General features: G+C 34.6%; 2 protein-coding genes and 1 long non-coding RNA gene across 4 annotated transcripts in view; 1 reads left to right on the top strand and 2 right to left on the bottom strand.

Annotated features, from left to right (window-relative positions):
* Positions 1-11,211, bottom strand: part of LOC147844337 (uncharacterized) — a 528,347-nt gene that overhangs the window by 79,422 nt on the left and 437,714 nt on the right. The window lies entirely within an intron of this gene.
* Positions 179-1,500, bottom strand: hspb11 (heat shock protein, alpha-crystallin-related, b11). Its single transcript, NM_001080065.1, is given in 5 exon segments — positions 179-463; positions 557-600; positions 978-1,046; positions 1,121-1,227; positions 1,337-1,500. Coding segments are annotated over 5 exon segments (405 nt in total). The 5' UTR covers positions 1,429-1,500; the 3' UTR covers positions 179-370.
* Positions 2,876-10,309, top strand: smn1 (survival of motor neuron 1, telomeric). Of its 2 annotated transcripts, none has more exons than XR_015489930.1 (9): positions 2,876-3,005; positions 3,504-3,575; positions 3,663-3,782; positions 3,853-4,050; positions 4,141-4,305; positions 7,282-7,356; positions 8,740-8,850; positions 8,938-9,653; positions 9,862-10,309. XR_015489930.1 is itself a non-coding variant. In NM_131191.1 (9 exon segments), coding segments are annotated over 8 exon segments (846 nt in total). In that variant the 5' UTR covers positions 2,887-2,957; the 3' UTR covers positions 8,995-9,004; positions 10,218-10,306.

Genomic DNA, 11,211 nt, shown 5'->3' with positions numbered 1-11,211 from the left:
TTTAAATTATATTTCAAATGTTTGTAATTGTGTCAGCTTTTGTTGCCTATTTTAAAACTTTAAACCTTTCTATCTGTGTTTTAGTACTTTTAATACTTTAGCGTTTGTTGTATCATATTATTTCTTTTATTACAGTTGTCAGGGCAAATTTCCATGAACATTTTTTATCCAATATTTGTATTTTTAATAAAGCTTTATTTCGATTAAAGATAAGTCAACAGTCATAGAAACACTGGAGGAGACTTGAATGAACAACTGAAAAATTCAAGATTTATTTAAGAAAAATATACAGTGAGCCACATGATTAATTTTATAACAAAGCTTTAGATGAAAGATGCTTGATGAAAATGTACAAAAAGAGATGCAGATCTCATGACTCTACACTAACTTTGTGCACAGACACAAAATGGTCATATCCAGACAATATAACGAACCGCAAATGTGTTGCATTTGATACGTTTACCTGGAGAGAAAGGAAAAATGATGGGATCATGAGTGTATGCACCATGAAGTGTTTTACTGTATGTAGAGATTAAATGAAATGTGGCTAACTCACAGAAACATCGTTGGCCTGCAGGCTGCTTTCTATGTGCTCAAACTCTGAAACAAACAATATTTGAGTAAAAATGACGCTCAAAAATAAATAGGAAAATCATTGAGGTATAGTTGGTTTTATATTCGCACATTTTGACCTTCTCAATAAGAAAATTTCAAAAATGTTTTATTTGCGTATTCTATATAGTGAAATTATATTAGCAGCCAATAACTCAAAATACAACAGGGTTCACAGTTTGTGGGTTTGCTGATGTTGTAAAGTCATGCTTGTAATTTCAGACCGAATATCAAAAAAGTATCATGGAAAACATTATAGGGACAATGTCAAATTGCCATTGAATGAATGTGCGAATATAAAACCAACTTTACCTCAGTAGGAAAATCAATGAATGACAGTGTAATACGAGTGGTTTCAGATCTACCTGTATCTGCAACTTCTTCAAAATGATCAGCATCGTCGGATGTGCTCTTTTCTATCCTCAGTCTTTTAACTGCAATGAAATAAACTACATTAGACAACATTACATGAGATAACATACCTTAACTGTTTGTTTTGAATGCTTACTGTTGTAACTGTGAATGGAGACTGTGAGAATCTTCATGTTGTCTGGGAAACGGATGATGAACTCCTGTGGAAACAGGCCTGTGGTAATCCAGAACGTCTCTTTTTTTCTATGGAAAGAAACGAAATATGTTAATGAGAGCAAAGATATTCGTTCAATGCTTTGTTAGCGGTAATGTTAGCTAAACTATGTTAGTTGGCTCATCATAGTCCACAAACCCGTCGATAATGTTCTCCGGTGGATGATTCTCGTCGCCCGATGAAGCCAGCACAACCTGAGCTCCGTATGAACTCAAAGCAGCATCCAGCATTTTGAGTTTTAGATATTTACAGATACATAACGTTAAACGTCAGAAGCAGCAGTTTTAACGCGGAGGAAATATGAGTTGCTTAGCAACGGCAAGCCCGAGTTGTTGTTGACGAGTCGTTTCTGTGAATCGGTTTGTTCGAGCGGTTCATTTCAAAGAACCGGTTACACAAAGGAAGCAGTTTAATTAATGATATGACTTTGTTTACTAATTATAATGCAAGTCTTTTTTGTTGTACTTTTATATATTCCAGTTTTATTACAGTCTCATTAGTTCATAAATAAGTAATTTAGGAGAAAAAAGTTTGTTTTGTCTTGCTTAAGTTTTTGCAATTAGTAATTTTAAATCCATTTTCCTTCAAATTTATTTACACTTTTTGAATTACGTTTTTATTAATGTTAATATTGTAAAAAAATATATTATGAGCTTAGAAACGAAGCAAACTGTACATAAAAAAAAAAAAACAATAATATACTCAAACACTAACACGGTTACAAAGAGACACAAAGAAAGAATATAAGAAGACAGTTTTTATGGACTTAACAAATATCAAGAGCCAATAAACCTATATTTATCAATATGAAACTTGGCTAATATGAAACATAAATTAATTATGTACACTACCGGTCAAAAGTTTGGGGTCAGTATGATTTTTAAATTATTTAAAATAAGCTTCTCCTGCGCAATAAAGCTGCATTTATTTAATCAAAAATACAGTAAAAATTGTGAAATGTTATTTACACTATAAAGAAACTGTTCAAAAGTAGTTTATCATTTAATTTATCATTTATTCCAGTGATTTTAAAGATGATTTTTAAGCTTCATTACTCCAGTCTTTAGAGTCACGTGATCCTTCAGAAATCACTATTAAAATTAATAATAATAATAATAATAATAATAATAATAATAATTATTATTATTATTATTATTATTATTAATATCATTATTTTATTATTATTAATGGTAATTGTTAAAAGCAATAATGACTGGAGTAATAATTAAATTTGAAACTAAATACAATAAAAAAGCATTATTATTTTTTATAAATATTTAGCAATTTAACTTTTTTTTTACATTTAATAAATGCCACCTTGATGAATACAATAATTTCCTTTATAAAACATGAAAAAACTGACCCCAAACATTTGACTATGTTTTCCAAATATTATTTTGAATCGTGGAAAAAACACGTTTAAAACTAAATTCAAAGTCACTTATAAAATAACATAGATATATACATATCTATTATAAGACTGAATTAACGCCGCTCAAAAAATCTGACCAAATCTTTCTGTACATGAGCTTTGACAAACAACCGAGTAAGTTTCCTTCGAATTTGCTTATCGAGCCATAAAAGATTCAGTACGACCGCTGAATGAATCTGCTAAAAAGATCCGACTCAAAAGAACAATTCATTTGCGAATAGGACATGGCAAGGCAAACGTCGCGTGATTTGAACGTCATCAGCAGCTGCGTTCATCAGAGTGGCGCACGTTGGACTTGGGAAATATTTAAAATTTTCATACATCCCCATGGCCAATGGTGCAGAAGATGTCGTATTTTGTCGTGGGACTGGTCAAGTATGTATTGAGCCTTTTAAAAGAAAAGAAAATTCGCTATGTTAGATTTAGCTAGACTCGTTCTTAAAACTGATGTGAGCATATATCTGATTCCTTTTACTCATTTTTAGTTGTTGTTTTGTTAGCTGCACATCTAATAGAAGTCATTTTTATATTCTTTACCTTTGTAATTTGGTCTTACAGTTAGGTAAAGGGATTGTTCGCCCTAAACTGAAAATTCTGTAATCATTTACTCAGAAAGTAAAACCTGTAACCACTGACTTCCATAACATTTGTTTTTCCTACTATGAAAGTCAATAGTCACAGAGTTTCAGCTTTCTTCAAACTATCTTCTTTTGTGTTTAGCAGCTGAAAGAAACTCAAAAAGGTGTGGAACCAGTTGAGGGAGATAAATAACGCCAGAATTGTTAGTTTTGAGTTAACTATCATTTTAGAAAAACACAACAAAACTGTAGCATATAAGAGTTGAGTGTTAAATGATTCCTTCTCTCTCTTCAGAGTGATGATTCTGACATTTGGGATGATACAGCTTTGATTAAAGCATACGATAAAGCTGTCGCATCATTCAAGGTAACAGTGATGCTTAGAAATGACACTTCAGTTTACCTTGTTTCTTTAGTAAAATTGATGTTGTTTTTCACCTCTTTTGTTCAACAGAATGCTTTGAAAGGTGAGGATGGGGCGACCCCACAAGAAAACGACAACCCAGGGAAGAAGCGGAAAAACAACAAAAAGAATAAGAGCAGGAAGAGATGCAACGCAGCACCGGATAAAGAGGTAATTACAAACCATCTGTCAGTTTGTTTGGAGTTATAATACAAGCTGATGAACTGAATGTGTTTTGTAGTGGCAGGTTGGAGACTCCTGTTATGCGTTCTGGTCTGAAGATGGCAACCTGTACACTGCCACCATTACCTCAGTCGACCAGGAGAAGGGCACCTGTGTGGTCTTTTACACAGATTATGGAAATGAGGAGGAGCAGAACCTCAGTGACCTTCTGACTGAGCCTCCAGACGTGGATGAAGATGCTCTGAAGACAGCAAATGTATGAAGAGTGTGAAGTTTACATCACTTAGATGTTTAAGCATTGAATTATGCAGTTGCATAATATTGACGTTTGTTTGCTTTAACACAGGTCAAAGAAACAGAGTCCTCCACAGAAGAGAGTGATCGCTCTTTCACCCCACAGAAGTCCGGTCATGCAAAGCACAAATCTAAAAGCAATTTTCCTATGGGACCTCCATCATGGTTTCCCGGTTTCCCACCTGGACCGCCACCACCACCACCCCACTTTAAAAAGGTGAATATCTCTGACTGCCATTTACTTACTTGCATACATACAAAAAGAGTTAGTTCACCCAAAAATACAGACTTTTCACATATTAGCAATATAAAGTAATATGTGGACATTTTTATGTTTGGCATAAACATTATGTATTAATAGGGCACCTATGATGAAAGCCATCTTTTGTAAGCTGTTTGGACAAAACTGTGTGTAGGGTTAGTGTGTCCACAGTAATAATAGAGTAATATAAAGACAATAAGTCTCTTTTTTTAATTGCCTGTCATTAAAAAAGGATCCAAGTCCTTCCCGCAACGTGATGTAGGAGAGCGGTTTTCCCGCCCAACAAATTGATTGGCAGCCGCATATTAACATTTCTCCTTTGTAACTCGTATAATTATATCAACAAGATAGGATGTGCGCAAAGCAACTAGGGTTAAAAGATCTGTTCAGCTCTCTGTGATCATCAAATGTAAACAAGAATGAGCTCTACAAGTTTAAATCGTTTATAAAACAGTGCATGTTTGTAATGAATTACAACGATTTTACTGTCTTTACCACAGCTGCATGTCAGTACAGTTATAAAAGACGACGCTTCAATTCCAGTTTGTGAACGTTAAATCAGGTTTATTTTGTACGTTAGCATAATGGATGTCCATACACATGTGCATATTAATGTGTATCCTTTCAGCGCAAAGTTAAACGCGCGCTGTGTGTGTCTGCTGCGTATGTGTGTTTCTATGTGTGTGCGTGAACTTTGTAACGGCATTATGTTTGTCTCAATGGGGCAGAAAGCCTTGAATCAACTCCACAACACATCAAATAATCATTGGGAAATTTCTTACTGTAGGATTTCTCACAAATGCTACGTAAGATCTGCTTCCTTCTGTCACTGTGCTGTTTATCTGACACAGTCAAGGCAGAGATTATTTCTTTAAGTCATGAACGCGAAACACACACACTGAATAAATGACGATCTAATGATGTTTGACAACCTTGTATAACACTAGATCATGTCATTCACCAGTTAAAAAACTCTATGGAGACACACACTCTGTCCAGCATAGTTGTTGACAGGTCAGCGGGTGCAGGAATTATATTTCTCCAAAACTGGCATTAGGGTAAAGTTGGTTTTATATTCACACAGTCAGACTTTCTCCTTAATAATATAATTTCAGAAAAGTATTGTTTGCTAATTTTAAATAGTGAAATCATAAAATCAGCCAATGACTGTAAAATATAAAATTGTTCAGAGTAAGTTAAACAGTGCTAATGTTGTTTTAAAGTCATTCCTACATGCTTTTTTTAGACCCAATATTCAAAGTAGCGTTAGAGTGGGAGCGTGTCACAGGTTGTCACCGTTCAAAAATGAACAAATGTGTGAATATAAATCACACTACACCTTAGTAAACCTGGTTAGGTGAAAGAGCGCTATTTACTTGTGTATCGTAATTGAACTAAATATAAATCAGATCAGAAAAAAGGAGTGCTAAAAACAGAAATATCCTGTCATCGTTTTACATTACACTTACGTTATCAAGACAATGAGTGACTTTTCATTTTGATCCTCATACTTCGCTTGTTGTCATCTCCTTTTACACTTTAACAACTAAATTAATGCTTAGGTCTATTTAACTTCATAAAGTCAATATTTTGCCAGACGTTTTTAGTGGCTGAACAACACTTCTGTGCATATAAACCCATTCATAAACAACACAATCTACATAAGCTTTGTGTGACTAAAAAAGTTTGAAAACATACTCGTCTAAACTTAATACATCAGCCATTGTGTCACCCTTCTAATCACAGTTTTAAACTGCATTATATAATTTTCCTTAAGTTTGCAAAAGTAAATCCAATAAGGGTTTAGAAAAGTTTAGTTTCAGCATTTTTGGCAGAAGACTCTACAAAAACAATATTTCTTTTTATGGATACAAGGCCACGTTCGTCTTTTATAAAGAAGTCTTTCAGGTTGATGCAGAGTTTGCCTGATGTCTTTCTCTGTCAGCTGTAGGTGGCCATGCTTCACGTGTACGTGCAAATGACGGATCTACAGTATCTGCCTAAAGAGGCTGTGCAGAAATACACATTCAAATTTGTTGATAGACGGTTTGAGTTACTTGTCATGTTATTTGTCAGTCTGACTATTTTTAATTGTATGAACATTTTTTTAGTTTTATGTTTTACCCAGGATATAAAAATACATTTAGATCATTTACTTTAATCATTACTATTTGAATGTGAAGAAACTTTCAACCAGCACAACAAAAAATGTTTCTGAAGACAATCACCTACTGCACTAAAGTTCGATGTTGCAAATAGTCCCTGTTTACAGCTGAGATTAAATGAATAGTTCACAGAAAAAAAACTCAGTGTTACCTTAACATCAAAAGGTTCCTAACCTTTGAGTTTCTTTCTTTTGTCAAACACAAAAGAAGAAATTTTGAAGAATGCTGAAAACCTGTAGGAGTTTCCATAGTAGGAAAAAAGAAATGCTAGGGAAGTCAATGGTTACAGGTGTCTTTAAAATCTCTTCTTTTATGTTCAACAAACAAATATGTCCACAAGTGAATCTCTGGTTAAAGACAGGCATAAATGTGATATAAAAACCTTATGAGCATTAATATGTATCTGAAGGTAATGTCTAAATGTATTCATTCATTAGTGTATACACTCTGGATTGACTACAATTTTTAATATAGGCAAACACAAGTCCCTGTTATTTGTACTTCTGAATGTTTCTGTGTGTTCCTTGTGATCTCCAATCTTTTGTGAGTGCGTGTGCGTGCGTGCGTGCATGCATGTCTGTCTGTCTGTCTGTCTCTGTGTCTGTGTGTGTCTGTGTGTGTCTGTGTGTGTCTGTGTGTGTCTGTGTGTGTCTGTGTGTGTGTGTGTGTGTGTGTGTGTGTGTGTGTGTGTGTGTGTGTGTCTGTGCGCGCGCGCCAGCATGTTATGTGCATTATACACAAGAGTGATAGACTTTGTTATCTTCAGATGGATGGCAGACGAGGAGAAGGTCCTGGTCCTTCCTTTCCTGGGTGGCCTCCCATGATTCCACTCGGTCCACCGGTAGGAACAATTTGCTTTTTAGACCTATAAGTGTATTCTTAACCCTTGTGTGCTGTTGGTGTTACTTCTACTCTGTAGTGTTTTTGAGCTCTTATTTGCCCACAACTTTCTGTTTCGGCAAATGGAATGATTGTTGGTGACCAATCTTATTTTGACACATATTTTGGGAAAATGCTTTGGAGTTTTTCTTAAATTTAACAATACACTTAGGGCAAATTTACTACCCTTTTGTTGTGTTCGTGGCTGTTTTTACCCCATTGACTTCCATTATAACCGCATTTTTTATTTTGAAGCCATAACACTATATAATCATGCATTCTTGATTGTTGGTTTCATCAGTTACAGTGCAACAAATAAGCTTAGTTGCTGACTTATATGGAGTATATGTGTGAGAGATAGACCTTTGCACACTTATCTTGATATGTTTGAGAAAATAAAAAATATGCAGCTCAGCACTCAGAACATAGTAAAACATAGTATGTGTATTTACACACACACAAACACACACAAACACACACACACACACACACACACACTATATTCTGCTGTTTCACCCCATAGAACTCCATATAAAAGCCAGAAAGTTTTTTTGCAATGGCCTATCTAAAGGGTTATTGATGCCATACGACATATATGTGGACCTATATGTTTCTGACATACAGTAGGCCTATTATATTATATATGTATATATGTATATGACAGAAAATTATGTCCACATATATACCAGTAACATAAGTGTCCATATATGTATAACATATATAATATCTAATAACTGATTTATTTTAACTTTGCCATGATGACAGTAAATAATATTTTACTAGATGTTTTTCAAGACACTTCTATACAGCTTAAAGTGACATTTAAAGGCTTAACTAGGTTAATTAGTGTAACTAGGCAGGTTAGGGTAATTAGGGATGTTATTGTATAACAATGGTTTGTTCTATGGACTATCGAAAAAAATATATAGTGTAAAGGGGCTAATAAATTTTGACCTTAAAATAGCTTTTAAAAAATTAAAAGCTGCTTTTATTCTAGCCAAAATAAAACAAAAAAGACTTTCTCCAGAAGAAAAAATATTATCAGACATGCTGTTATAATGTCCTTGCTCTGTTAAACATCATTTGAGAAATATTTAAAAAAAAAAAAAAAAGCAAAAAATAATTCTAAGGTAGGCTAATAATTAAACTGACTTCAACTGTATGTGTTTTACATGTATGGACATGTATGTTTTTGACATACATCTTTTTATATTATTATATAACGTTTGTCCATTATTTTACTCCATATTGGGTTACATCAACCACCCAACATTTTAGAGTGCGGTCAAAGCTTTACAGACAGTGAGATGAGTTTATTATTTGTAATGGTGATAAACTGGTGCAGATGATCCCACCACCGCCACCTATGAGTCCAGACTTTGGGGAGGACGACGAGGCTTTGGGCAGTATGCTGATTTCCTGGTATATGAGCGGCTATCACACTGGATACTATATGGTACAGTTGTTTTTCTTGTAATTTACAAGCATCTCTTTGTCTACCTGCAGTTTTCACTTTTTACTTAATTATTTATTTTTTAAACAGGGTTTAAGACAGGGCCGTAAAGAGGCTGCTGCATCCAAGAAATCGCATCGGAAATAAAAACCCAACGGTTTGTTTTTTTTCAGTCTCATAATTTCACATGGATCACTGTTAAATTTGAATTTCTAGATATAGGGAGGGTTTGGGTTGAGTAGATGTGTTCACTGTCTGACAAAAGTCTTCTCATCGATCCCTGTTGTAAGAGCAACAAATAATTATTTGACTTCTAGTTGATCATTTGGAAAAGTGCCAGAGGGTTAATTCTTCAGATGAATTATTTGTTGAACTGAATCCCAAACATCACAAATACTGCAGAAGACCTAAAGGAACCTGCATGGATCCAAGATTCTTATAGAAATCAGTCAAGTTTGGTAAAGGAAAAAGTTATGGTTTGGGGTTACATTCAGTATGGGGGTGTGTGAGAGTCTGCAGAGTGGATGGTAACATCAACAGCCAGAGGTATCAAGACATTAGTGCTGCCTTCAGCTTCAGCAGGATAGCACTCCTTATAGTTCAGCCTCCACATCAAAGTTCCTGAAAGAAAAGGATGTCTCCGTGCTCCAGAATTGACCAGCCCATTCACCAGACATAAACATTATTGAGGGTGCGCTGAAGCAGGAGGCATTGAAGATTAATCCAGGGGATCTTGGTGAACTCTGGTAGTCTTGCAGGAGCACTTTTTTGCCGTTCCAGATGACTTTATTACTGCATTGCAGACTGCATTGTCGCGCGCGTTCTGATCAGCTGTGTTGTCGCGCGCGTACTCAAGAGCGGTGTTGTCGCGCGCCTTCTGAAGGGCGGGACCGATGGGTGTGCCGCGTCGCGGGGGCACTTTTTATCATTTTGGAAGGGCACTTTCTATCCAAGACTAAAAAGGGCATGTGAACTGCACAGGTTGAGCCCTATGTGTGCACGTGCCTGTTGCAGAGATGTATGGATGCAGTCCTCCAAGCTCATGGGAGTTATACACAATATTCATTATTTTTCCACTGCAGCAAATTTATATTTTATACTGTAAATTATTTATGTTAAGTGACAAGATTTTTGTCTAAGCAAAGTCAGACCTTACTGACCTAATTAAATGACTACAAATCAAGGCATGATCATATTTTGTGGTAAATTTAACATGTAGAAGCCTTTGCCTTTCATATAAGTCACTTCTTATCCCAAATGATCAACTAGAAGTCAAGTTATTATAAAACTTTGATAGACGACAATACTTTTGTCAGGTATTGATAGTAATTTTATCTAATGACTAATTTATCTATTTTTTCCCAATGCAGAGTGGGATATGAAAGGGATGCTGCTGGAGACATAATTGTTCTTTTTTGTATCGTTTGTAAATAAATTAAAAGTAATTGTTCTCTTTTCAAAATCGTGTTTGTGTTCTTTTTTTAAAAGAGATGATTTCAGTGAGATTACTTATTAATCAGGGTTGATACGGTCATGGAAAACCTGGAAAAGTCATAGAATTTTGACATGGTATTTTCCAGGCTTGGAAAAGTTTTGGAAAAACTGAAAAACCCACAAAGTTTTGGAAAAGTCTTGGAAATTAGTTTAACTAATATCTGTATACTTGAATTAGGGCTGGGCAATATTGGAAAAAATCTGACATTACCATATTTTGTTTTTCTGTGATATATATTGCGATATTTTCACTACACGATTTAACAGTTTTTTGGGGGGGATTTTGTAGAGGTCTGAATCTCGAATAATATATAAGAAATAAATGACAAGCATGAATAAATAAAATATAGTAAAGATAAAAGTGAGTTATAGTTTTCAGGTATTCACTATTCTGGTACAGATATTGAATAATCAACACTGCATCATCTTAACTGTATACTATTTAATCTTTATTAAAGTTACAAAAAATTTCTTGTGGCAGAATGTTTAAAATTTTAAACATTAAAATGCTCACACAGTCACAGGCCTTAAAGAAACCGTTTACTCAAAGATTAAAATCTACTCGCTTTTTACTCACACTTCACTTGACTCAATACTACAGGAGTTAATAAATTTAATTCTTTTTGTGCTCATTTAAAAAAAAAAAACAATGTTTGAAACAAGTGAAGGGTGTAATGAAAACGGTATGTAATTTTTGGGTGAACTGTCTCTTTAAAAATGCATGCAGATGATAAACCTTTACTCCATTATGATTAAAGTCCTATATTAAACTATAATCCCAACATTGCACACTCTGCGATGTGACATTTACGGATGCACACATTGCGATATCAATGCTGAAACGATATATTGCTCAGCCCTAACTTGATT

The sequence above is a fragment of the Danio rerio genome, chromosome 5 (assembly GCF_052040795.2).
Source record: "Danio rerio strain M-AB ecotype USA chromosome 5, GRCz13ab, whole genome shotgun sequence".
In the NCBI taxonomy this organism is placed as follows: Eukaryota; Metazoa; Chordata; class Actinopteri; order Cypriniformes; family Danionidae; genus Danio; species Danio rerio.
The sequence above is the reverse complement of the archived record's forward strand: the minus strand, read 5'-3'. Positions and strand labels throughout refer to the sequence as shown.